The 24,360-nt window shown below is 40.6% G+C and overlaps 1 protein-coding gene across 1 annotated transcript; it reads right to left on the reverse strand.

Annotated features, from left to right (window-relative positions):
* Positions 1 to 267: 267 nt before the first annotated feature.
* Positions 268 to 23,645, reverse strand: LOC128460476 (gamma-aminobutyric acid receptor subunit rho-2). Its single transcript, XM_053445688.1, has 9 exons — positions 23,371 to 23,645; positions 20,187 to 20,293; positions 12,456 to 12,523; positions 10,704 to 10,927; positions 10,522 to 10,604; positions 9,033 to 9,173; positions 5,499 to 5,651; positions 3,893 to 4,101; positions 268 to 3,791 (listed from the first exon to the last, which is right to left on the reverse strand). The coding sequence occupies exons 1-9, from the start codon at positions 23,493 to 23,495 to the stop codon at positions 3,483 to 3,485; spliced, it is 1,419 nt and encodes a 472-aa protein (XP_053301663.1). The 5' UTR covers positions 23,496 to 23,645; the 3' UTR covers positions 268 to 3,482.
* Between the last annotated feature and the right edge of the window lie 715 nt (positions 23,646 to 24,360).

The raw sequence follows: 24,360 nt of genomic DNA on the forward strand, positions 1-24,360 counted from the left end.
CAGAAGTGATTTGTTTATTTGGACATTAGATGTTCTCTGAGTTCTCTCTAAAACCTGGATTAAAATTGGGTGTGTCACACATGAAGATTGTATCTGATAGATTATTCTTGGAAGTATTCACTGTTGTCAGTAAAGTGGCGTCTTAGCCACCGCTGTCATTGGAAGACAGAGTGGAGGAGCTTAATGACATTGTCGGTCCTCAGATTCTGCATACTGTTTTTCAGACGTGTGAAAATCTTCAAAGCATGAAATCAAGACTCATGTAAATGCATGAAAGAAAGACTTTATTTATGAAATTTGCTCTGTAAGCATTACATTCTGAACATTTTCTGAGGATGAAGGTAGAAGTGATGTCGGTTTGGAAGCTGTAGTGGGCTTGTCTTCTTGTTGTTTTTTTTGCTGAGATAATCTGACTGCTGTTTTGAGAATTCCGTTCCAAAATTATATGCGCCTTGAGAAAAAAAATGTAATCACGAGAAAGCTATCTCTATTCAGGGGTGGCAGCCTTCGGGGGCTGTGTTCTACCCAGTCCACAAAGACTGCGTCCTTCAAAGGTCATGTAGCCCGTGAAGGACAGAGCTGAAGTTTGACACAACGAAAAAGTTTGAATGCCCCTTAGTTTTTTAACATGTGTACCGTTAGCTGTTCGGTTGAGTTGAAGCGTGACACCCAAGAATTGGAGGTCTCTTCGCTTGCTGGCTTCTTTACGTCTTTGGAAAATAGTTTGTCACTGAAGCGCAAAGAAATCAGGGATGTGTTGGGTCGGGAAGGATCCACTCACTGGAGCCTTCGTTTCTCAGCAATGGAAGGAAGCATTTGTCAGCCACATTTGAAGGTGCCTCTGATAAGGTACGGCCTAGTTGCGCAACTGTGATGTAGCCTGTCTTCAGATGCAGCCTCCGAAGTATGCAGCCCCTGAGACACAGCCTAAGTCTTGTCAATTTATTGCTGCTTTGAAGCTAAAGCGCTTAATGGTAACTGAAGATTTAGGTTGAGACCTTCCATTAGAAGAGCACTCAAATTTTAGCTGAGGGTGTCATGAAAAGATCAACACCATTCTCATATCTGTGCGGCATGTATCCAGCTAGAGCCAAGGTGATGCTATCCAAGCTTCCCATTAAGAGTGGGACAGAGCTAGCTTTGCCTGCTGAATCAAATGTCTGGGATTGTGTGCACTGCAATGCCCCCCCTGTTTGGAGAAATATTTGACCAATCAATAGTAGGTCAAACAAGGATGGGGACCCACCTAGCTCGTCAGCTATGTGGGATGCTATGCAACTTAGCAATAGCAAACTCGAAATATTGCAATAAGCATATATGAAATGGACGGAGTTGTACAGTTGTTGTAAGAAAATAAACAAACATAAATAAAGCCACCAAAAGAAAAGAGAGCTAAAAACTCTTTCTTTATAAGATCGATGTTAAAAAAAGAAATTGGTGTGTCCGAAATCACCCACGCCCTTCTCACTATAAAGGGCCTTCCATGTAGTAGACCATCAGCAAAATAAACAATGCTCTCAGACACCACTCTGGTTTTTAATGAGCCAGTGATGACCCATAGTAAAATGTGAAAATCCAGGCAAATGTAAACCTGTCTGTCTTCATTCACATGATAATTCAGATATTTTTATGTGCTGCCATTTGTCTTCTTGTCAATGCCACAGGAGGAGCACTTGATGGTATATATTGCCACCACTTGTACACTACCGTTCACAATGCACTGTGGGTAACAATGACTCCACTAGATAGGGTACAAAAACATGTTACTAAATATTCCAACAGCACAATATTTGCAAATTCACTATTTGGTGGACTATACTAGTGATTGGTGAGTGATTTCGGACACAGTCTTCGATTGATTCGAGCAATTACTATGGCTGCCCCAGTGTTGACTGAAATTTAGATGTGTGGTTGGTGCAGTTTCCTCTGCTTCCCACATCATAAAATAAAATGTGAAACCCGAATTAAATCCTGCTGAGAAAACCTCAAGGAAAACTATGCAGTCACTCATGGTACTCAAACAGTCAAATTGAACAAAATTCATTTTAGAACCATGTGTGTGTATAAAAAAATGTTCACTTAAGGCGGTTCAAGTTGGTTTACATCACTGCTAAAGCTTATCATGTTTTAAACTCCTTTCTAGGAAATATACAACTCTAAAAGATACAGTATTGCACGTCTTGCAGCATGCATCAAGCAGTTTTGTACAACCCCCATTTCGTGCTTCTTTGCCAACTTAAGGTATAATGGCAGATGTATCCATTGACGCTTAAGAAATAAATAAACAATATTAAATAAAAGTAAGTCAGTGAACAATGAAGCCCGCAAATCCATAAATAAATACACACATTACTACAATACAGTGGTAGCATCCTGTTAAGTCCTGGCTTTATCAGTTGCTGTCGTCTGGAGAACGTCAACAACAGTCGATGAGTAATACTGGGAAGGAACGCTGACTGTCAGTTGAACTGAAATGTTGTCACTGTAGTTGGAGTGATGTTCAGGGAAGAAAGCCTGGTATTTAGCTCACTTACTGCCTCATTAAATGTTCAGTAATGTGACTCCGACAGCTCCAAAGGTTACAGAGACAATAGCATCCAAATGATATGCGGCTATTATTTTGACAGTTTGATTATGAAAAATAGAGAGTATTATTTAGGGAACGTCTAGGCAGAGCCTGGCTGCACAAAGACAAGAGTCTGAATATGGCTCAGATCACAACAGTCCAGCTTCACATTGACATAGAAGTTCCTCAGTTTTAAAAAGCTGTGACAATCTTAAAGCTTGGCAAATCAATATTTCTTGTATCAACCAAAGATATAACTAAATGCAATGTAAAGGGAATTACCATAGTGATAAACCCATAAATAATTACTACACCACAGAGATGTTTAGTTTCTTTTAACTACTTGTTTTGGTTATCTGGCCTTTATTCTCTACTCTCATGAACCTTGTTTTCCCCAAAGAGCCAACTATTTCCCTGGGAGATGGTGGAGACTAAAACAGGGAAAAATTTGAGTAAATGATCTGTCCAACCTTGATTTTGTTGCGAAATACCGAATTAATACAAGTCAATGAGACCATGGGGTTCAGTGGCTACCATGTCAGTCTTAAATTATTCAGTTTATATTTTTTTTACAACTGGCAGTAGACTAGTTGAACAGCACAACTTGTGCAACTAGCCCAACCAGGTTGTTGGAATGTGATTGGAGTACCTATGAGCTTATGATATAATTATATAAAGGAGGAGAAACTGCATTAGTGACCCAGTCCAGTGGTGACATGGGCGAGAGTTAGTGAAATTTACACCCAGAAACCTGTGTTATTTTTCAGCCGTCTGTCCGCTCCACTCGCCGCTCCACTCGCCGCTCCACCTGATCATGCAGTTTGTGAACAACTATCTCTTTTCCAATGTCAATGAAATGGTTTAGCAGTTTTTCTTTTTTCTTTCACTGCTTCAGTTTAGGCTGAAACACACACACTCAGCAGTACGCACACCAGTAGATCAGATTAAAAAGGATGTAGGCACCAGGGAAAATCATGCGAGAGTAGGTGTCAATAGCGTGGGTGTTATGGATTATCCGGAAGCCGCGGATGCCCTTTTTCTTGGTCCCCGTGGACTCGTTGTCCAGAGAGAGATGCACCACCATTCGTTCTTGTTTTTCAGACGCGTCCTCAGCCATCATGGAGGCTCTGGTGTACCCTGCCAAGCTGTTAGTGTCTGCCTCGCTGTAGGTACCATCCAGCATCATGGTCCTGGTATGGGACATACCACAGGTGCAAGGGAGGTTCTGGGATGGTAAAAAATTAAAGGGATCAGGACTGAATAAAAGGCTGAAAAGTTAAAAGCATTATTTGGAAGCATGTGACATTTCTGAATAGGTCTCTGTACCTGTTCCCTGACTTTTTCCCTGAGCTTCCGGTCTTTTCCGTCCCTCACTGTCGTCAGGTAGTTGACGGCAGCATATTCAAGCACAGACAGGAAGACGAAGACAAAGCTGACCCAGAGGTAAATGTCCACAGCTTTGATGTAGGAGACCCTGGGCATGGAGGCGTTGACTCCAGTGATGATGGTGGACATGGTGAGCACCGTGGTTATGCCTGAAGCACAGGGAAAGCACAACCTTATGTTAGCATGGCAGATAAAAGGTTTTTGGGTGAAATATGAGGAAGATTCAACATTTATTTAAAACAGTTATTAAAGTGTCAGTGTTGATATTAACGTCTATCTTGGATTTTAAAGTCACTAAATCTATTCATTTCTGTCTGTAATTCCCCAAAATACAACAAATCGTTGTTTAACTCTCTGTATGTGTTAAGATGAAATGAGCAAAAATTCAAAGGGTCTCGTTTTACATCTGGCACAGAGCGGAACCACACACAACGCAAGTTCCTTTACTAGTTTCAGACCGATGCAGCTGTTATTTTTCCTGTCCAGCAGTCATGTTGTTTAAATAGCAAATGCACTTTTGTACATCTGAGTGCCCATGGGCTTGTGTCATGCACTGCTGGCTCATTTCTATCACGATGCAGCAAAAAGCAACTGTTCAAATATCAACAAAAACCTTGTCTGAAGCAAATGCAAAGTCTTTCACTAGTATTTAAAGGGAACGTTATCCCCCCCATTCATCCATCTTTTAGCTATACCACATATCCTCTCCGGTAAGCAGACTATCACAGGGCAGGGCATATTTTCAAGATAGTAATGTGTGGTTACACTCTGCAAACCCACACAGATCTTCGCCTGGGCTTTAACTTTGTGCACAAGCAGAACAGTTTCCCCTGCAGCAAGGTCATCTCACTAGGTCCAAGTATATCTGGATTTGAAAGGAAATGGAAGATTGCATGTTGCACCCAGAACAAAGCAAATCGGAATTAAGTACAGCCCTTTTCAACAATGCATCTGGCACTGCTTCCACTTTTGTGGGTTAGGACCATAGACTGCATATAAAGGTAAACAATGTGTCTTCACTTCCTCCCACTACCCAGAAAGAAAGATAAACTTCCCTGTCATAATCTTCGCAGTAGCAATCAGGGGTAGAACCATTGTAGCCAAGTCCCGTCGATAGACATGCTCAACCAATCAGTCTCAGCTGTCAATCATGAAGTTTCCCCCCCAAATAATGAATTGAAAACGGAATTTAAGGGAAAACTTTGCCGACTGTGTGTGATGAAACGCTTTGGCTTCACATTTGGGAACAGTCATGTCATCCCTAAAACTTCTGTCTTAAATATTTATTTTGGACAGAGCAAAGGAAGCTGTTCCACCCTGGTTCCAGTCTTTATATTATACAGTATATAAAATAAGCTAACAATGTTCTGACTGCAGCACTTAATCCAAAGATAATATTGATCTTCTAATCTCATCCTCAGAAAGAAGCAGAAAATGAGCTACTAACCCTCTGGGCTAGTCCTGTGCTAACTGGGTTATGCTTTTGAATCACTGTCATGTGCTCTGGACACATGCAAGACAGTGGTTGTGTTGCATATCCTCTGACCTAATGAGACTCTGGCAGGGACGGCCCTGCGGTCGATCCAGAAGGACACCCAGGACAGCATGACCATCAGAGTGGCAGGGAAGTAGGTCTGCAGCAGGAAAAAGAAGATGTGACGCCGCAGGGTGAAGTTGATGTAGAGACGGTTGTACCAGCCTGGAGACAAGGAAGAAGGAAGACATAATAAAAGTTAACAAATAGCTTCATTTGTCAGTGGTAAAGAAGAGGAATGGTGTCCGAGAGTGACAATATAAACAAAGAACAAGGTCAAATTACCAACTAATCTGAATGCCCAGAACTTGCCGATAGGTTTTCTTTAAATCACTCTCTCCGATCGACCTTACAAGGTAGGACACACACACACACACACACACACACACACACACACACACACACACACACACACACACACACACACACACACACACACAACAAACACACACAAACTATATCGCACCCAACAACTAATATTTTCCTTATGTTTCCGGCTCAGACTCTTATGGACCTGTCCTGTATTTATTGTCCCATCTCCACATTGTCACGTCAGTGTTCTTTATATTGCAAAACAAAAAGCCCTCATCTGCAAAGGGACGCTACAGATCTTCAGGGCTTATGAAACAAAAACAAACAAACACAACAGCAGCTGAGCAGAAAAGAGGTCATTGTGCTGGGTCCAAATATCTATGACAGAAAAGCACTACAAGGTAGAAAATGGTAGAATAACAATATGGAGGAAATGTAAGCAGTATGTTAAAATAGACAGTATTCCAGCTCCCAAGGTTCAAATATTCTCCAGAGGAAGAGTTTACCTTTCTATACACTGTTTACTCATTGGAAAAGGTTTTATTTAACGATAAAGTGAACAGCCTCTACCTCACATAGAGCTATTTTATATCTTTGGTAACCTCTGTCTTTGGTCATCAGTGAGTAATTAGGTCATTGTTTTTTGTGAGAAAAGTTGCGACTGACTTCAAATTGAATTATTTACTTAAAAAGTAATTTAACTTCATTCCCTGGTGCCATGTGTTGTATAATATATTTATATAATAAATAACACAATATTTCAAATTGAAAAAACAGATGTTGAATCTTTAATAATCTGTTCTAGTTACATTTCTTTGTTTGTAAGTGCAACTGTCTGTATTCTCCGCCACATTAACCATCATAAACTAAGCTATAGCTCATGTTCACAGCTGAGAATGTGACTTGCAATAGTTAGAAAAGCACATTTGCTGTTGTATAACAATGTCTCTGTGCTATTCATGTGTTGCATACAATGCCAGAATCCTGGGACTGAAGTGGCTGAATAGAATCTTGCTAACTGTGCTTTTAGCTACTGTGACATCTCAAAACGTCTGTCATGAAAAAGCTCTGACAAAATGTAGAATACCTGCAGCCGAACAATCTGAGATGTGTGAAAGAATTTTAGATTAACTAATATAGATTACAACAAACTCATAGATAAATTCAGGATACTTGCTGTCCTTGTAAGAGAATAATTGTACGATAGAGTTTCAGCAATGTCTACCTGGCTTGCGTTGAACCTGTTGAACCTCTTAATTTTAAATTCCACAGAGAAAAACAAAGACATCACTTAATTCTCAAGTCTGGGAACAATACTGAAAACCACTTGATTCAGAAGTTAGTTCATGTTTGACCCTTTTGAAGTTAATGTGGATCTCTAGCATTAATATAATAATAATAACAATAATAATAATAATAATAATAATAATAATAATAATAATAATAATAATAATAATAATTTATTGATTTATTAGCTACAATTATAATAACAACTCTGAGAAAATAAATAATTTTGCGTTATAATATGTTTATTATTGTTAGGGATGTGATTATGTTTTCTTCTCATTGGAATTCTATACACAGTATGTGACTGAAGATTGATTCAATTGTGGCTCAATTAAAAGTATAACGAGACCAATGACTGACTGCAGAATACTTTTGTTGTGTTGTTCCTCTTCTTCCCTTTTCCGCCATTGTCTTGATTTAATATATTAAAGATGGAATTGAATCGTTGTAAGAAAAATAGTTTCTCAAAATAAAGTAAAGAAACACAAATAAATTAGAGTAAAATGAAAAACAAATAAACTCAACTTTCAAAACAACTTGCCTGTGAGCAACCAGCTACTTTCTTAAACAACGAAGTCAAGCGCTGACTCTAGTGCAGGGTCAACAGTGTCTGTACGCAACACATCAGCTCACTCAAGTGTAAAACTAGGAAATCGAAGGGAATCAATGATCCTTCCAGGTGCAGCGTTCAGTGGGTATTTAAACTCCAGCCGACTGCTGATGAAACTGTCGACTTGGATCAAAGCACCAGTAACTGCTCCAGTATATTGTAGCTGATAAGTGATACACTTAAAAGTTCGATTTTCTGTATGAAAATTGAATGAAACTTTGTTATGGAAAATTGAAATGATAAACTTACATGGACCTAACTGACTCTGCTGGTAATTAGCAATGCTAGAATAATCTCTAGCACCCCTGGGCTCGCAACTAACATACGTCAGATAGCGGAAAAAAATTGACGAGGAAAATGTGACTTATTATTTTCACAGTAAAAGCTCTAATGTAGCTGGTCTCACCACTGATAAATGAAAATGTTTGACCTGATCCATGTCATTGATTCACTCACATATTATTAACATGCTTACAGAAGTTGCAGGTATGGCTCCTTATTTACCAGTACTAGCATTTAATTGTCCAGATCAGTATCTGACTTTAGGAAGTAAATGCCCTCTGCTGACCTCTCAGTAGCCTTCATTTTGTCCCTGATAGCGTAAAGACGGTACTTTGCTAGTACACGTCTGATCACTACGTCACAAATGCACAAGGTGGCAACGTTTGTATCCAGGATGTTTTAGCTTAATTTTCTAGATACTGGGTATCAGTAACCCCCACTCGGCAACTGGATTGAGAATTGGCTCAACCCCCTTTCAGGCACAGCTATGTCCATATTTTGTGTGCTGTCTGGACATCTCAGTAATGTATTATGGTATGGCCTGACCATTCCATTACAGCCAGTTCGACTTCTGCAACATCAACCGCTCCTGCCTAGCTGAAAAACTGCCACGCCCACAGCTTCACCTCAGCTAGAACATTTTCTTTATTTTTTTATTACTGCTTTTGCCTCTCTTCTGCTGCCATCTTTAATAATGTAGGTCATATGAGACTGTTGAAACTTGATAAAGGTAATTCTGCAGTGCCTTGTGTAGAATGGGTGAAACAAACCCATCAAAATGCCTTACTTGTGTATTATGTATATGTGTGTGTGGTCTCGTTCTACCAGCAACCTTTTATTATTATTTAGCAGATTTCGCCACCAGACCCAAAACAGGATAAGATAAGGTATAAATGCAGGGGTAATGTTAAGGTCCTTTCTATTTAAGTTTATATTAATCAATGAATTAATTTACTCCATCCCACATAGTAAATCTAGGGATTTGCCGGACAAATGGATAATCTGTCATTTTGAAAGTATCTATGTAAAACTCCACTCAGCCTTTGGTTTGTTACCTGTGCTGCTGTAGAAAGCCAGTCTAGAGGTAGTGTGAAACTTCTGGATGAGGAACTGCGACAGGGAAATCCTGTCGTCGGTGCTCAGGGACTCATCACCGCTCTTCCAGTACAGCATCAGGTCCTCGTCCGTGTAAGCATCTGATGGACAGAAAGCACAGAGCATAAAGCACAGAGCCCAGGGTGTAGAGTTAAACCAGTGTCAGTACCAGCAGCAGTAGCTGGATCTCTGCAAGAATTGAAAATGGCATGAGAAGATACAGATGAAGCGATGGCTGATTCTGAAGTGAAAGCGGATCAAATCAGCTTCTCTTTACAATGTTAGCATCCTGCAGATGTTTCCAAAGTAAAAGCCTCATTTAATAATAAATGTCTGCAAAATTAAATGATCGCTTACAGGTGCAGTAGATGTCAATTTACGGTCTTAATCTCTATACAGAAACTGAAGAGCAGGAACATTTGAAGCCAGTGGAAATAATTATTGAATAAAAATAATACCTGTCATATCATACTGTGCTAATAGGGTTGGTGCTGTATAAAAAGTGCACTGTATCCTGAATTGAAACTTCTGAACAACTTAAGACAAACAAGCAATAAATTATTCTGTTTTTTTAAACAGGCATTTTGGAACGAATACGGCAAAGTAAAGGGGTCCCTTAAAGAGAAAAAAGATTTGAGAGTAAAGTTGGAATATTACAAGAATAAAGTCATATTATTATGAGAATAGAGTCATAATTTTAGGCCTTGTGTCATTGTGTCGTTTCACACATAACAAAATACTTAATCTTTTGGCTCATCAGCTCCATATTATTAATATATATATATATATATATATATATATATATATATATAAAAAATATGTACAAAATGATATAAAACATCACTAACTATCAGATCTTTAGAGGACAATTGCACAACAAACACTCTAGTCTGGAGAGAAAATGTTTGGTAGTGGGTGATTGCAATCTGTGTGCGATAACGTTTTTTAGTTTTCTGGATTTTGGATCCAGAATGAGTTGATCATATCAAGGGACATGGATTAGCTAAATCCATGTCCCTCATTACATTACCACTGTATTCCTGTAATATTACAACTTTTTGGTGGATCAATTATTACTTATTCCCGTAATATTACAATATTATTCTTGAAATCTCTGAATTTGTTCTTCAAATGGTTCGAATACTCTAAGGAAGGAAAAACCTGCTTCTGATATAATGATGTTTGATCTAAAGGCCTGCTTGTCTCTACTGTCATGGTCAATTAAGCCACTATTTTAGTATTTCTTGTAACCAACAGTATCATTTGTAAATGCAGTACTGGTGTGATAAAACACTATTTATCATTCTCTGCTGCTGTGATGCATAACCTTCTTGCTGATAAATCCCAATTAAATGCTTGTGTACGGTGTCAGTTAACATGCTGCTAAAATGCTATGGGCCCTCAGTAATTAGGAGCCAAATATAACAGTCTGCATATGTTAATACTTACAGCTCTCCAGCTCCAGCGTGCATGTCTGCGAGTCCAAAGGGAAGCGACTGAAATCCATGTTGCATGCAGCAGTAACTGTGACCCTGGGGAATTATTGCAGAATGTAAATCTCATGGAGCTGCCACGTCTCATTTAGCTTGTGTGAGGGAAACCCTGCGAGGGCAGATGTTTCCTGTCCTCACCTCAGGCTGTACAGGACGTGACCGTCTGGGAAGACCCGCAGCATGATGTTGTCGGTGGTGGTGTCGTGGATGAAGGACCTCTTGGAGTGGACGAAAAACACATCAGGTACCCAGATTTTCTTCACCAGTCGCCCGTCGAAGGTCATGCTCTTGTTGGTGGAGCTGGGGAAGGCCAGCCTCTCGTCCTTCCAGTAGTGCCTCAGATACAGGGTCATGGTGAAGTCCTGGGGGGGGTGACAGAAACAGTCTCTGGATTAAGTCACACTACAAGGTCTCTCTACTCGCAGAATCTGTTTTATTGCTTTCCTCTGGGATTACACCGCTGCGGCCTGTGGGTGCTGGATTATATGGATTGTTTATGACTAAACATTCATGGTCAACTGAAGTGCTGAACATATGTCGGCTAAGCACAGTCCACAGCCTCCATTGGTCTTAGATTACTCTCTTCTTCACGCCTCTGTCCTCCCTGTTGCTATGCAGGCCGGAGCGCCTGCACTACCCCCTGTCACGGGAGATCATCCTCTATCCCATTCTCCTCATGGCATTACATAAGACCAGATCAGTCTATAATAATGGCTGCAGCAACACATTGTACTCTTGGCACTCCCCATCAAAGTACCTTTGATGTTGCGTAAGATGAGTCCAGTCTGAATCCCTCAGATGAGTAATAACTGTAATGTATTCGATATTTACAAAATAAAAAAGTTGGTGTACCAGATGCTAATGTTGGCTAATGCTAGAATAGGTTTCTGTGTAGGCGAATAAATGTACAAATAATCTTTATTCTTGTTGGGTGGAAATATCGGAGAGTACAGAGGCAGACATAAAAACATAGAATAACACTTATTCTATCTTTAAAATCACATTTTTGTAAAAAATATAGTTTGCTGATGTAATTGTTAATCTTCCAGGAGCTTGGTGAAATGACAAAATGTCATTAAGAGCAGCCGTCCCTCAGGAATCACTTTTGTTCCGAAACAAATAAAGAAACAAACCTGGGATCCAATTGAAATGTAATCCGTGGTCGTCCTTGCAAACAGGAGCTTACACAACATCAGGAGGACAATTTGGGATCAAATTTATGGTTCCTGAACAGAGGGTTGCTTTAATTACATTACTCAACATTATTTTATTCTGACTTTGAGCCAAAATAAACAGTTCCTGCCATTGAGCTTATCCAACTGAAAGCATTTTAATGAATATAACTAAAATCAGCCCTCAATTGCCAATGGCAGAGCTGACATAGGCCTCTGTTTTTTATTTCTTTTCATTAATTAAACTCTGTTTGGCCTCTGGTGTGTCCAATTTAAAAAGTTCGAGTTTTGTTCGCTCTGCAGCTTAAATGTTGTAGAAGCAATGCCAATCGTTGAAGTCAGCAATGTACACGACTGCAAACTGAATATAACACAGACTTACTAGAGTTAAGTCTTCCACCAGTACCATAATCCACTGGAGGAGTAGCTTTAATAATGGCATTATGCTTTTACTTCTGCCATAATCTCCTCATTTTCAGTTTCTGTTGGTCTTTGCTTTAAAACCTGATTGAATTGAATAAGTTAGAGAGAAGGATTAATCCATGTAATTCCGTAATTTTCCCCCCAGAGTGAATCTATTTTAATTGCGGTTGTTTTCAGTATCTGCAGCAGATTGAAGTTATGCTTTGCAGAATGATTCCAGCTTTTTGTAATCCATTTTTACCTGAAGCCTTTACCATGTGTACCGTGTGGCATTCAACACGTTCAGGCTGCTTACCATGTCGACCTCGGATATGCTGTCCAAACTCTCCACCTGAACATCCACGCCGACCGGGACAGCAGGACCTGCAGATTCACAGCAGTTAAACAGATTAGAGTTGCATTCACACTTTTCTCTGGTTTGATGTCTGGTGTGTGTTGCTTGAACATATGAACAGGTGATGATTTCCGTCCATATGGCAAAGCTGGAAGCACAATATAAAGAAGAGTAAACTATTGTACCAGAATGACTCACACAAAGTGTTAAGACCATCCAATCTAACGAATCCACACTGTTCAATCGGGGCAAAATGTTCCCTGAGGTGAAACTCCTCTGAGACACTGGTTGGTTAATGAGTTACATATAATAGCACTGATGGTCAGTGGACCGTATTCCAATTGGTTAATCAACGGGAATCATGCTGATTGGCTCGTCAGCTCAACACTAAAAACAGGGTCATGGTTTCTACTTGTAGCTCGAGGTGTGTAGCTGTAACTTGATGGGAAGTGTGTTTGTTTATCTCTCAGACATTGTGAAAACTAATAGAAAATATCCCTGAAAAAAACATGAATTACATAAATAAATATTTCTACAGCAAGAAAACGTTTTTATTCACACAAAAGGTGATGTGCCACTACAACATTATTTTCCAAGCATAAATTATCAGTGACCCTATGATCCCATGTCAAAGTGGCAAAAAGCAACATCAACAGTAGAAGTTTGTTGAGTGTCCTGTATTAAAACATTGACATGCTGCACACCACCCACCCACACTAACAGCTAAATTAAGTGCACACAATGCATTGGAATTGAACGTCGGGAGTGGAAAAGTCCTAGAAATACTCAGCTGGTGTTATGAAATAGCCGACCACCTCCGGGTAACTGTGTCTGGTCTAGGTTGTTAGCTAATCACTGTCCCTTCAGGATATATCTTTATTACGGATTGATGACCTTTCCTGACCTGTGCTATGAGGTGAAAGACCAGACAATGCTTGTTTGTGTAGTGGTTATTTTGAGTTGTACACAAAACATATCAAGAATCTAACAGACAACGTTTTAGTGATGTTAATGAGCACATTCATGTTCCACAGAGAATTAAGTATTTTGGTTTTGGATACAGCATGATTTTTCGTCAACTGAAATTATTGTCAAATTTATAGGATGTCTCTTTTCTGGGTATTAGATCGCAATGAAATGTATCACACAGGGGATGAATGATACCGACTTGAAGTTTATTTTTGCTTTAACAAGGAAAAAAGGAGAACGAATGGAGAATCCGTCAGGTCACATCTGGGCCATCACAGGAAAATGAGATGAACTCCAGCTGTCAGATAGGAGGCAAATTGGCTTTTTGTAATGAATGACCAAGGTCTGCATAAACACTATGATGGTGAAACTGGTGTAAATAAACAGTTGACATTTTTTTCAAAACATGCACAAACTGATTTTAGTGAGGTATGAGTGTTGTTGCTGATGAATTTGATGAAAGGGTCTTTCAGCTCTGTTTTGGTTTGCACCACCTCCTGAGAAAAAGATCGGGCTCTTTGGCTGCTCAATGCTCTAATACTCTCACCAGCTGTGTCTGTCTGCTCTTTGGTGCTGAGCTGGTAGTCTGCAGGGATTTTTCAGAGCTTTTTCCTTCTGCAGCTACATACACTGTTACGAGTTGACCAAAGAGCAAATAAAGTCGCAGTAAGACAGCTTAAAATTATCCCAAAACCCACTTTACAGCCATTTGATACAGTTGTTATAAATAAATAAATAAATACTTCAGTTAGAAAAGAATTATTTGCAGTCACTGCTGTGATCTGTATTCCTGCCACAGGCCCATCCTCTTTTACAGAGTCCTAAAAATAACAGCCATGACAACCTACACCATGACGAGCAACTCCAGTCATTTCATATGATTACTTGAAATGAACTGAACTCAGTATTTGCATGTGTGTTGATATGCGTATATTTACATATTTTCATATATGTACATGTATATAGTCTATATTAAAAGTCATTTTGGGATTTATGGGGATATGGAAGGGGAACCTAGTAGCCTTATCATCAATGGAAAAAACTAAACTTGCACATCCTTCTGTTATTTGTGTACTGAAAGTCGCATTGGCTGTGGTAGTATTTTTTAATCTGCGCTGCAGTAATGGTGCCAGCCTTACATAACTAGTGGCACAGCAAAGCTGCTACCTGGAAGAGGGGATATTAATTCGTGCCCGGTCCCAGCTGTCAGCAGAGAGTCCTCCCCAATCCCTCTCACACCATATGCCACACATCACGTGCCAGACTCTGTAAAAGCCAGAGCACCTGCTGAAAGCGAGGCAGCAGACGCAACACCAGACACCTGCTCAGAAAAAGAAAGTCTGGACCAGTGGTGTCCATGGACTGGAAATGTCTGTGTCCTCTCTGCAGCTGGGGCACAGGAAGCTGCAGCCAGAGCTGAACCTCACTGTAAGGACACAGCAGAGGGGGAAATGTCAGTGCCCAAGGAGGGATATCACAGTGTCCTAAATTATAGGGCATGGAAGCTTACTTTCTGTGCTTGAGTGTTCAAAACGTTGGCTGCAGACTGAGGCTGAGAAAGCGAGGTTAATGTGTTCAGACGCGACAGTCGGGCACTGACGAAATGTCCTGCGCCTGGTTTTGCCAGAAGATTTCCTTTTGCTATTTCGAGCTTTTGAGCATCAGCGAATTATTCTACGTCACTGATTATCAGATGAGACCCATGGATGCGTCACTGAGACGCTCCACTTCATCATTCTAGTTGCCCCTCGCATCCTGCAGTTTGGTTCTGTGTGGGCTGCGTTCAAATAGGGCGTGAAGGCAGAATGTGTCAGCCAGACATAACAGTCCAGCACTGTGAGTGCCAACACCACAGAGAAGCAAACACTGAAGGTCAAAGTTCAAAAGCATAACTGCCCACTTAATGGGCTCATGCAGCCTGAAGCACAGGCATATTGACAGTTCCCAAGAGCTCCACCGAACCTCAGAAGCTCCATTTAATACCATGTCTTACACTTTAAGATGGAAATATTGTCTAAGGCATGAGGGAGAAAATATAGAAAAATGTACAAAAGCCAACATTTTAGCAGATATGTGGTACAGAAGCCCTAAACCGACGTGGAATCATATATTCCCTCTGTTTTCCCGTGATAACGAGTTAATTTCAGATGTCATTTCGTTATCTCGAGATAATTAACCTTTGTTTTCCCAAGATAACGGGATAATTAATTTGAGCTCATGATCTAATATTTTGACTGATGGAGTACTTTAACACTCATGTACAGAAATAAGCCTATTTCTGCACTTGTTTGGTGCTGTATAAATGCTTCATCTTGAATTAGATTAGATCTGAATGTAGGTGTTTGGGTAACTGGAAAAAAAACTTGATGTGATGATCAAGCTCTTGCTCATCTGACCTTGCTACACTGAATGCAACCGTTCCTGTTATGATTTGGCTTTATCAAGATGTATCTCGTAATAACAAGTTATTTATTCAGTTATCTCAGAAAAACAAAGGTTCTTAAAGACAATTAAAGGTATAGTATGTAGGTGTTCTCCATTGAAACGTCTAAAAACTACGAGATCTATGTTACATTTGATGCTGAGATGATGAGTTCTTACATTATCATAAATTTCCAGTCTTTTTCATGCGGTCACCTGTTTATCTTTTTTGCAGACACCTCAGTGATGTGTTCGTTTGCTAGAATCATACAAATCCACTTTTGAACCTTTTTAGAGCCACATTTTCAAATAATAGCTTTTATGGTTTTAATCTCTGGACCAATGTTTCATGCTAATCTACAATGTCACAAACCTGTCATTTGTGGAATTTACAAGGAGCAGACCTCCTCTTAGAAATAAAATAGGTTTTGATGTATCAGTCCACCTGATCAGTCATGGATATCCATCTTATGTCTGTATTTTAATCACAGCTAGGCTTAGCATAAAATCTGGACGCATGAGGCTAAACTGCTATAGGCCGGCTTTTGTGGTATTGTGTTTGTGCAGCAGGGCCGGCTCAAGCCTAAACAGGATGGGATTTGGGGGGACCCCCCTCCACGGTGCCACCAATAATATTGACAATTCTAAAATTATCCATTTTATCAGTTGTATTACTCTGATAGAGAGATTGGGAATTGATTATGTTGTAATTATGTTATAGCCTATTATAACAGTCTGGCTAGTTAATACTATACTAACAAATTCATGTATTCATAGTAATACTGTGTTTTTGTATAATGTAATATAATATAATTTGAATGTGGGGAATTTTAAGGGATAATGGGGGCTCTCTAGTGGCCGCATAGGGAGTGAGCTAAGATGTTTAAGTGTGACGGGCTAAAACAAACACCAGCACAAATAGAGACCAAACATAAATCCAGTTAACTGACTCAGTAATGTAAGTGTTATACATCAGATAGATAAGCAGCATATTAAACAAATATACAATGATACAAGCAGTGTTTATATAACCGTACCGTTATATTAACTGCGTCAGCAACATTTGCTGCTTGGTAAGAATTGCTCCCTGGCTTTATTTATGCACTTATTCTTTAATATATATAATATATCTTTATTAATATTATATCTGCTACCTGTATTGTATAATATATATTTTGTATATTTTTATTATCTGCTATGTCATGTCTTTTGTCAAGTGTTTGTATCAAAAACGAAACGCATTGGTCTTATACTAGAGCATTTAAGGCTTAAGCAGCAAAACCTCTGAGCATACTGAGTTGATTAGGTCCTTTCTTTGTATGTTTCAAACTACTTCTTAACTGTTCTTTTCAAAAGTTGCGTAATTTGGTTTTAAAGGACATCGGATGCATTAATCGTCTGATCACCCTCTTCACATTCAACACACTTGATCCAGGACCTTGTTTTTAATATCAATATAAATACTTGTGAATTACTCCTCAGAAGCTTTTGAAGTAACATATCTACAGGTACAGATAATACGTTCATTTCCTCAATCACTGTGGCTGTGGCTGAGGGGTAGAGCGGTCGTCCTCGAACCAGAAGGTCGGCAGTTCGATCCCAGTCTTCCTCATCTGCATGCCAAAGTGTCCTTGGGCAAGATGCTGAGCCCCGGATTACCCCTCATAGAAAAAAAATATGTGCTGCTGATAGATGCACTATATGAATGTGTGTGAATAGAAAATTGTACTGTAAAGCACTTTTGGTGGTCATCAAGACTAGGAAAGCTCTATATGCATACAAACCATTTACACTTCGACTGATCAAACTGTCCTCATGTAAATCCTACACATGTGTTTGAGAATAGAAGTAGAAACCCCCCCTATCCATTCCACCTCGTGATACCGGACTGCTCCTCTCTACATGGATTAGCAGCTGTAAATCCACAGCTGGTTGGCCCTGACTAGATTATGCAGCTGGCTCGTCCATTAGGCCCCACACGGCTAAGGCTTGAGATATCCCAGACGGGGGATGCGTTTGGATGCAGTGCGCTTCCGAACGCACACGCTGGGATAAGGGAGAAAACATGCTGCTTCTTTAATGCAAATGTGACTAATGCATGACAGGCCCATCCACCCCATCAAATATGTTATTTTCTTTTTCAAACATGAGGCAGACAGGGAGGTGTAGTGCCATAAATAGATGTACCAAGGAAAATCTGAACTAGGTGGGATGACAAATATGCCTTTCCTCTGCCTGAATGTGCCACAGTGGGGGGGACCGCCCAGTGGCAACCTGCAAACTATTGATAATACAAACCGCACCCGATGCTGCTCAGTGAAGCGCAGTGTGGGAGCGAATGAATCAAAACATGACGATTAACATCCCCCTGTTCATCCTCTTTGTTCTTCGGGATCAGGTTTCACCACAAAGCGGTGTCTTGTGTGCGTTGGGACAATAACATGCTCCGCAATGAGGATTTGTTTGATTGTAACTCGGGAGTTTGCTCCGTGTCTTCACTGACATCCCCCCGAAGAGCCTCATTCTCCATACTGTTCCCTGCCAGCAAACAGGAAGTGGTTGTGTAAGAGGCTTTCATTAGTAACACTGCAGCCGCTCCTTTTGAAGCCCCCAAGGATCCATGGCAGCCGCTGTGCGCTAACACTTCATTTTTCCTTACACAAGTCAGCTTTGGGTGAAGTTTGATTGAGATGACCGCGTTCTTGTTCTTGTTCTTGTTCTTGTTCTTGTTCTTGTTCTTGTTCTTGTTCTTGTTCTTGTTCTTCTTGTTCTTCTTCTTGTTCTTCTTCTTCTTCTTCTTCTTCTTCTTCTTCTTCATCTTGTTCCTCTTCTTCTTCTTCTTCTTCTTCTTCTTCTTCTTCTTCTTCTTCTTCTTCTTCTTCTTCTTCTTCTTCTTCCCTTTCTGCTTCTATGTCTTGATTCTTCTGCCGAGAGTCAACACATAAACAGTGATCCTCGGTTGGGGCCCACTCCCATATGTGGCTGCAACTGGGGCCCCAGAGGAGCGTCCCTGTGGGACTATTCGTTTAGATCACCCCCTCCTCCTGTATACACACGCCCGGGCCTGTTTATGCTAAACACCAGGAAATGCAACTCTTAAGTTCAACAAATAAGCTTCTTATTTCTAATTGCCTCCTGAAATCCCAGAGGCAGAACCATTGTCCCGACATTCAGGGTGTAAAGCAAGGACGTGGCGAGTGCCCTGAAGTTGACTTTTGCTGTAAAATGCACGCAATCACAGTTGACGAATAATGGCTTTAAAAACATCTGGCGGAGGAATAAACTCGTCAGCAGCCATAATTCTACAGCAGCAGGGGATTTTTATCTTCCCATAGAACCTGCTGAGTATTTCTCTGTTTGTTTCATTTTCTTTGTTAGCTGAGGGGCTGCATGCTTTACATTGTTCCTATTTCTGTCTCGGTAAAAATGTTTGGCAGTGGAGTGGAGAAGAAGACAGGTGGGGAAGATAAAGCTGCTTCTTTTCTGTTTCCAGTCACACTCAGGTTCAACAGGGGGTGCACATCGACAGCGGAGACACCGAGTCAGCGTCAACAGACTGCTGAGCTAAAGCTTCTAATCCAGTCAGTGTGAGATATCAGTCAAAAATAAGAAAATTCCTATTATTCCACGTCTGTCTGTGTGTATGTGGAACGCATATCTCATGAGCCATCCATCTAGTCGGTACTCACATTTGGAATGTCTATTGTGAGTTGCCTAAGGACGTGCAGTACTGAGTGTGGAGCGATTTGAAGATGTCATACGTTCAATATTAATACAAATGTGTGTGAGGATTTGTGGCAGTAGCTGGGGGGGGGGGGGATGCTAACATTGTGCTAACAGTGTGTCTGTGGATTGAGTTGAACATGTCTTCTTCTACATCATCGCATAAACCATAGCAGTGCGGCCAGTAATAACTGTCGAGCCAGATAATTTTGATAATTTTGTTATTTTTGTGTCATTATATCGTACTGAGACACAGATATTCATGGGTGTCGAAGAATCCCATCCTCTGAAGCAAGTTGTGTTCAACGTAAAAACGCAATATTCGTTTTATTGCTGTGATGCTTTATATTGAGCGAAATTACAGACCTTTTATTTAATGAGATGAAAATGAAGTTACAGCTTAATTTTATGAAAAACATTCACATAAAAACTTCACTCTGCACCATAGACTGTTAGTCATAGACTCAGACAAAGTGTTTGAGGAGGTGTAGAACAGACACTGCACAAGACCAATTATAGACACAAGCAAAATGGACAAATGTTCTCTGATTGTCACCAACATCAGCTCAGAGGTCTTACCTGCAAAGGCGGGCCTCATCGTGAAATCATGGTCGTCTATGCGCAGAAGGTGGCTGGTCTTCACCTTTCGGGATTTGGTTCCATCCGAAAGCTTCTTCGTCAGAGGACTGATGACAGACAGACAGACGGACAGAGAGAAGTGTTTAAAGCCACATCAGAGTTTGACCTCAAAGGAAAAGCAGTGTTATTCCCTTTTTTTTGTATTACTGTTAGCAGATTGCATTAAAGGACTAAAACATTTTCTTCTTCTCTCCATCAGCAGAGATTACTGGTGATAATGGAAGATCTTAAACCTCTGACTACATCTAATACATACATCAGAACCATATAAGTATAGCTAAGCTTCAACAACTAAAATACACGGATCAGAGAAAATGAGTGTGGTTATATTACAAACACATTCACTGCAACACTGTGAGAACACACATGCTTAAGTCACACATGCATGTCAGATGTGTTACAAACATCAATGCCAATGCCCAAGTGTGTCCTCCAAAGAGGAATGACAGCGTCAACCAAACATGGGAGGCCTCTCTTCGCCATTTGAAAAGAAAACCAAATGGAAACAGAAAATGTCAACAAAATCTTACACTAAAGCAAAAAAGATTTTATGCTTGGGGGATGTGGAAAACTTTATCGATAAAAATGAATGAGGTGCAAGGAAACTGATTCGGCGAATAAATGACAGCATATTGAAATCACATGACTTACATGTCACTCAAGCTTCAGGGGAGAGGAAGGAGAGAGGGAAAATGGCGTCAGATGAAACCATTAGCGCCACCTACTCCTTACTTTCATGAAAGAAACCCAATATTCACACATAACGCTTGTGGATGGAAACGAGCATAAAAATCACTTTTTTTGCATATTTTTGTGAAATTTACAATACATTTGGTACCAAACACCAACTTATTGTAACCATGACAACTACAGTGTGCTGTTGAACCAGCTTCATGATCTTTTCCCAAACCAAACTTTAACAAAAACATTTCAACAACGTTAAACAGATTCATTTTTCAACAGGGATCTTTTTAAACAGTTTTGGAAATCCCTGAGAGACAGTGCCCTTCTGCTGATACAGGCAGAAAAGTCAGAAAGAGCTTCGCTGTGCCCTTTCAGAAAGGCTGGACCCACTATGTATTCTGTCATTTAAAATTGGGAGGACGTGTTGCAGTCTAAACGCCCTGCAGGCAAACACGCACTGGTGTCGTGCGCTGTGCATCGGCCTGTCACACCCTGGTCTTCTTGACACACGTCGACTCTCGAGGAAAGCAGAGATTTGAACACATTCACCCGAGCAGAGCAGAATAATGCAGTGCTCCGTGATGTGGATGATGTGCACTGTGTTTTACTTTCCTCCTCTCTACATAAAGGCTAGACCTCTACAGTGGCACTACATGATTCTTTCTAATGGATGTAAATCTCAAGGAGCAGCTTTGTAACGTGGGCATACTTCCGTGTATACAGAAAAGGACTTGCCAGTCATCTGTGGTTCTCTAGACCAAGGCCATCGGTTCCTATACTGGGTAAAATTAATCTTTACAAACACTCCACAAATGCACTATAGTTCCATTAAAAGGGGACTAAGTCATTTACACAGGTCATTATAATTTTTCACAAATGCCACACAAACACGAAGAAATAATGCAACAGTTGGGGACTATTTTTAGCGGTGGATTAATCCACATTTGGTTCCCTGGTGACTATTTCAGACAGCAGGATGATGTATGTGGGATTGAGTCCAAATGCACTTGAGTGCATGTTTCATGGTAATGACAGCTCATGCCACCAAGTGCAACAGAGATGTGCTTTTAATAATAGTTCTCGGGCAACAACACCATTGATTTAGAGGAGTAACATTATCAGGCTTTAGATACACACTCAACACACATTAGTAGGAGATTTGTGTGGTTGATTTAGTTCTGCACCAGATTTGCACGAAAAGAAATAATGGAACATCACCAGACGTGCTTTAGCTCGACACTTAAAGGAGTGGGAGGAGGGAGAGAGTTAAGCACAAGCTCATGTTGCGGAGTGGCTCAGAGAAATTATCTTTTCATATTTTCATAATAAAAAAACTACTTTTATATGTTTGCTTGATTTCTATTGGTCACAAATTTTAATTGTAGACAATAGCTTTCCTGCCATATCAAATAATATATATTATATAAAAAATGTCTGCATGTATATATATGTATATGCATGTATATACACATATATATATATATATATATATATATATATATATATATATATATATATGTGTGTATATACATGCAGACATTTGTTACTATTAACACATTTTATCAACCTTTTGACACATATCAATAATATATAATTCAATTTATAAATAAATATGGTTTCAGCTACTCAATAAAGAATTTTACAGAAGATTTCAGGGACAGAAGAGACTAAAGTCAGGAGGGAAAAAATGGGAAACATTAATGAAAATGTCAGTTCTGCTGTTCCACTGACTGCAACTTGGAATATAATATTGTCTAGTGCCTGGTGCAGTTTGCTTCAAGATTAAATCTGAGTTTATCTTTTTCTACCAGCTCCCGAGTGAAACTGCTGCTGGGTGGATGTCTGGTGCTCTGAGGTTAACATAGGAGCCAAACAAAAGGCTTAAAGAGAAATATCCCTCCACTCTCCAGTCGCTGCTGCTCCCCTCGGAGCCTCCGGATGAAAGGCTGTGTACGAAGCTCACAGAACAGACATCACGCTGCTGCTGTGCCGAGGGACGGATTTGATCCGCAGCTGTTCCGGGAGACAGAGGGAGAGCGATCCCTGCGCCCTGGCTGCCTTTTTACGCACGGTTTGCTCCCGATAAATAAAACCACCAAACAGCAGTGAGGCCGCTGGTGCCAGTGGTCCCGTTGGTCACCACGACCTCAGGGACCACCATCATCCGGACCACAGATGATGCGCAGATCGCACATATTGACTAATCTGTGCGTTCTTGGAAATGAAGTGGGGCTGAAATCCGCTGGGCAGCTGCCTCGCTTCTGATTCCACCACTTTTTTTCGGGCTGAATTGAATCTGTTCGCTGTCAGTTCCACGGAGTTGTGTGTCTTCCAGAGGAGATGGACAGCGCGCATTATACTCCCCTCCACCTGCTGCTGCCGGTGGTTGGATGATCCCTGAAGGTCAGAGTTCAGTCACATTAAAATCGCCATCACTTACTTGCCCTGCTTGTGAATCTCCGCCGGCGATGTCCACGAACGCTTTTTCCTGCTTTTGTGTCTCCTGCACTCTCCGATGAGGATCAGGCACAGAAGTAGGAGCAGGAATCGGACGTATCCCGGCATGATGAGTTCAAAATTCCCGCAGCGAGTCGGTGTGTGACGGCCTGGCTCCGCGTACAGGACGCACTGTGCACGGTACCATCTTCCTCTCAGAGGCAGGAGGACGAGACTGAGAGCCCAGGGACTGTGTGTGTGTGTGTGTGTGTGTGTGTGTGTGTGTGTGTGTGTGTGTATGAACAAGTGCGTCGGCATGTTTCCCATAGAGAGAGAGAGAGAGAGAGAGAGAGAGAGAGAGAGAGAGCGGTTGGGTGGTGAAGTCTGATAAGCTCTCTGATTGGTTTGCTCCAGAGGGCACGCACAGCATCAGGACCACACACACACACAGACACCATAATGTAAACAAATAAACTAATTACTGAGAAAATATCGACTGATCCTCCATTTACCCGGTATGTGGTGAGTGAGAAAGACAAATTAATCACCAGATTTCACCTTAAAGAACCAGTGTGTAGGATTTATTGACATCTAGCGGTTAGTTTGCAGATTGCACCAAACTGAATACTGCTGGCTTCAGCCCTTTCCATAAAGGGAACGTACAACGAATGAAGCCCTCGGTGTGATCCCCATCTGCGAAACCCCCCCAAAACAGGACTACCGCTAATAAGAAACGTTTTGTTTATTCATCGTCAAGGTAAACAAGTTTGTTATGTAGCATCAGAGAGTTAAATCATGTCAAGTTCCACATGAGCGTTTTCTAATTTGTAATGTCGCAATAGTAAAAAGGCTCAAGTTTAGTGTGTAAATATATTCACAGAACTCAAATCCATCATTCCTCCCCAGCAATTATGTAGTAATGGATTTTACAGATATTCTATTTGTACGTAGGCTTTTTGTTATCTTTATATTGACATTTATCAAATATGAATAA

This window comes from Pleuronectes platessa, chromosome 17 (assembly GCF_947347685.1).
Source record: "Pleuronectes platessa chromosome 17, fPlePla1.1, whole genome shotgun sequence".
Lineage (NCBI taxonomy): Eukaryota > Metazoa > Chordata > Actinopteri > Pleuronectiformes > Pleuronectidae > Pleuronectes > Pleuronectes platessa.

Coding starts and splice junctions, on each gene's coding strand:
- LOC128460476 (XM_053445688.1), bottom strand. CDS start 23,495: ATGCCGGGATACGTCCGATTCCTGCTCCTACTTCTGTGCCTGATCCTC. Junction 12,524..20,186: donor GATGAGGCCCGCCTTTGCAG/GTAAGACCTCTG, acceptor GTGAATCTGCAG/GTCCTGCTGTCCCGGTCGGC. Junction 4,102..5,498: donor CCCTGCCAGAGTCTCATTAG/GTCAGAGGATAT, acceptor CCTGTGCTTCAG/GCATAACCACGGTGCTCACC.